This window comes from Xyrauchen texanus, chromosome 30, assembly GCF_025860055.1.
Source record: "Xyrauchen texanus isolate HMW12.3.18 chromosome 30, RBS_HiC_50CHRs, whole genome shotgun sequence".
NCBI classification, from domain to species: Eukaryota; Metazoa; Chordata; class Actinopteri; order Cypriniformes; family Catostomidae; genus Xyrauchen; species Xyrauchen texanus.
The window spans coordinates 39840020-39842519 of record NC_068305.1 but is presented as its reverse complement, the minus strand read 5'-3'; the positions used below and the strand labels follow the sequence as shown (position 1 = coordinate 39842519).

The 2500-nt window shown below is 38.3% G+C and overlaps 1 protein-coding gene across 2 annotated transcripts in view; it reads left to right on the top strand.

Annotated features, from left to right (window-relative positions):
- Window positions 1-709: 709 nt before the first annotated feature.
- Window positions 710-2500, top strand: part of LOC127623614 (alpha-1,6-mannosyl-glycoprotein 2-beta-N-acetylglucosaminyltransferase-like) — a 5614-nt gene continuing 3823 nt past the window's right edge. The window contains exons 1-2 of one of the 2 annotated variants that reach the window (XR_007968077.1): window positions 710-758; window positions 920-2366. Coding sequence is in view for 1 of the 2 variants with exons in the window: in XM_052098024.1 (XP_051953984.1) it covers window positions 1057-2298 (1242 nt within the window). In the remaining variant the exon portion in view is untranslated. Of the gene's footprint in view, window positions 759-919 lie in introns of both variants that reach the window. The other variant, XM_052098024.1, reaches the window with a different exon arrangement.

The following is a 2500-nucleotide window of genomic DNA, read 5'->3' as shown; positions in this document are numbered from 1 at the left end:
TTAGATCAATTAACTTCAAAACTGTTCGGATAGAAATAAATCTCACAAATGTTGAGATTCAGATTAAATATCAAGATTAAGAGATGCACAACGATTCAATAAAAGTGCTGACAAGAGATTTAGTGCCATCTATGGTCAAGAGAAAAACAATTAACATAATTTGTAATATAATTATATTGATTTGTTTATTATAATAATTTTCTGTTTGTGTTTTAACAGAATAATGGTTTTAAAAAAAAAACTTGCCTATTTGAGAATCAAATATAAACTGTATTCATAAATAATCTAAAATATCAACAAGTTTTTTGTGTTTATTTTTAATTAATAATAATACATTAATTACACAGATAATTAGGCTATCATAGCTATATGCCTATATATATATATATATATATATATATATATATATATATATATATATATATATATATATATATATATGAAATATATATATATATATATATATATATATATATATATATATATATATATATATATGTGTGATAAAATAACATTATTATTAATAATAATATACTTAAATAATTACATTTTTAAAAAAATATTATATTTATTATAAATAAATTAAGACAGTATATTTTGCGAGTATTAATTATATATTTTATACTTCTGTGTGAGTAAGGAGGAGCGCTGCTGAGTTCCTGTTGGCTGTAAGTACACGTCGGCAGTAACGACCTCCTCATTCTCAGATCACTTTCTCTTCCTGGTTTGAACTTTGTCGCACATGACACTTTATCTGGGTGAGTAGTTCACACTTTAGTTGCAGAGCGATATTCGCATTAAACTCTTACCATTGCGAACTTCGCTTGATGAGTCGCGTGATTAGTTCGGTCTGTTTTGCGCTCGCGCGACATTTTATGCTGAATAGCGAAAAGCTCACTAGATCAACTTCTCTTGACAGATGTTCGTGTTTCACCTGCTTGTGCTGAGAGATCCGGTGCGGAGATGCCCGGATTATGCCCACAAGGGAGCTAGAACAGCACACAAAACACAATATAACCCAGAGGTTGGTTTTCCATGGTGCATTGAAGATTAACAATGAGATTCCGACTATTGAAGAAGAACGTTATTGTGTTCCTAGTCATCTTAATTGTATTTATAGTGTTATTTTATTCCAAACGTGGGACTGGAGATGAAGGACACACTGAAGAGACTGCTAAAGAGAGTACACAGCCTGTTGTTTTGGGTAAATTTGTGTATGGGACCATATTGAGTATGAGGAAGTCTGTTTATGACAGCAACTACAGACAGGACATTCAGAATGGAGAGAAGTTTCCATTGGAACCGGAGCTGGTTATTGTTGTTCAAGTCCACAATAGACCGGCTTACCTACAAATGCTCATCCAGTCCCTTGAGAAAGTAGTTGGTGTGCAGAACGTACTTTTGATATTCAGTCACGACTATTTCTCAGAGGAAATTTCGGATATGATCAAGGGAATCTCGTTCTGCAAGCTTCTGCAGATATATTTCCCCTACAGTATACAGCTGTATCCAAATGAATTCCCAGGACGAGATCCTCAGGATTGTCCGAGAGACATATCTAAAGAAGACGCGATTAAACGGGGCTGCTTGAATGCAGAACACCCGGACTCGTATGGACATTACAGGGAAGCTCCCATCACACAATCCAAACACCACTGGTGGTGGAAGCTGCATTTCGTGTTCGAACGAGTCCGGGTTCTTCTGGGATACAACGGGTTTGTTGTGTTCATTGAGGAAGACAACTATCTTCTCCCAGATTTCCATCACTACTTCAAATCTATGACCAAACTCAGGAAAACCAGCTGTGGAGACTGCGACGTCCTCGCATTGGGAAACCATGACGGTTTGTCTGGCTTTCAAGTGCTTTCCACCAAAACAGAAACTGCAGGATGGCTGTCCACCAAACACAACATAGGAATGGGAATCTCCAGGGAGCTCTACTACAAACTGATGGGATGCAACAATGAGTTCTGCACCTATGACGATTATAACTGGGACTGGACCCTCCAGAACCTGTCTGGGACGTGCATCTCCAAACCTCTTAAAGTGCTAGTGGCTTGTGGAAGCAGAGTTCTTCACACTGGAGATTGTGGCCTGCACCAGAAGGACGATTGCAAGCCAGAAATGGCCCGGGAGAAGGTGGACGCAGCGCTTAAAGAAGCCCAATCTGCGCTTTTCCCTCCGATACTGACCCTGACAGACCATGGAGCCGTGGAGCATCAACCTCATAAGAAAAACGGGGGCTGGGGGGACGTTCGTGACCACACGCTTTGCATCAACTACGCTGCACGTCTCTGATGCGGGAGTTTTCCTTTATGTCACAAGTGCCAAGTAGAATATCCGGGTTACATGTTTGCAGGTTAAAGGTTAGGAACTATTTTATGGTGTGTGTATATTTGCATATGTGTGTGTGTGTGCAAAACAAACGGTAATACAGGTGGCGACAACAACTTAACTTTTACTTTATTTTTGTCTGCAACATACTTAATATCAACGTCCA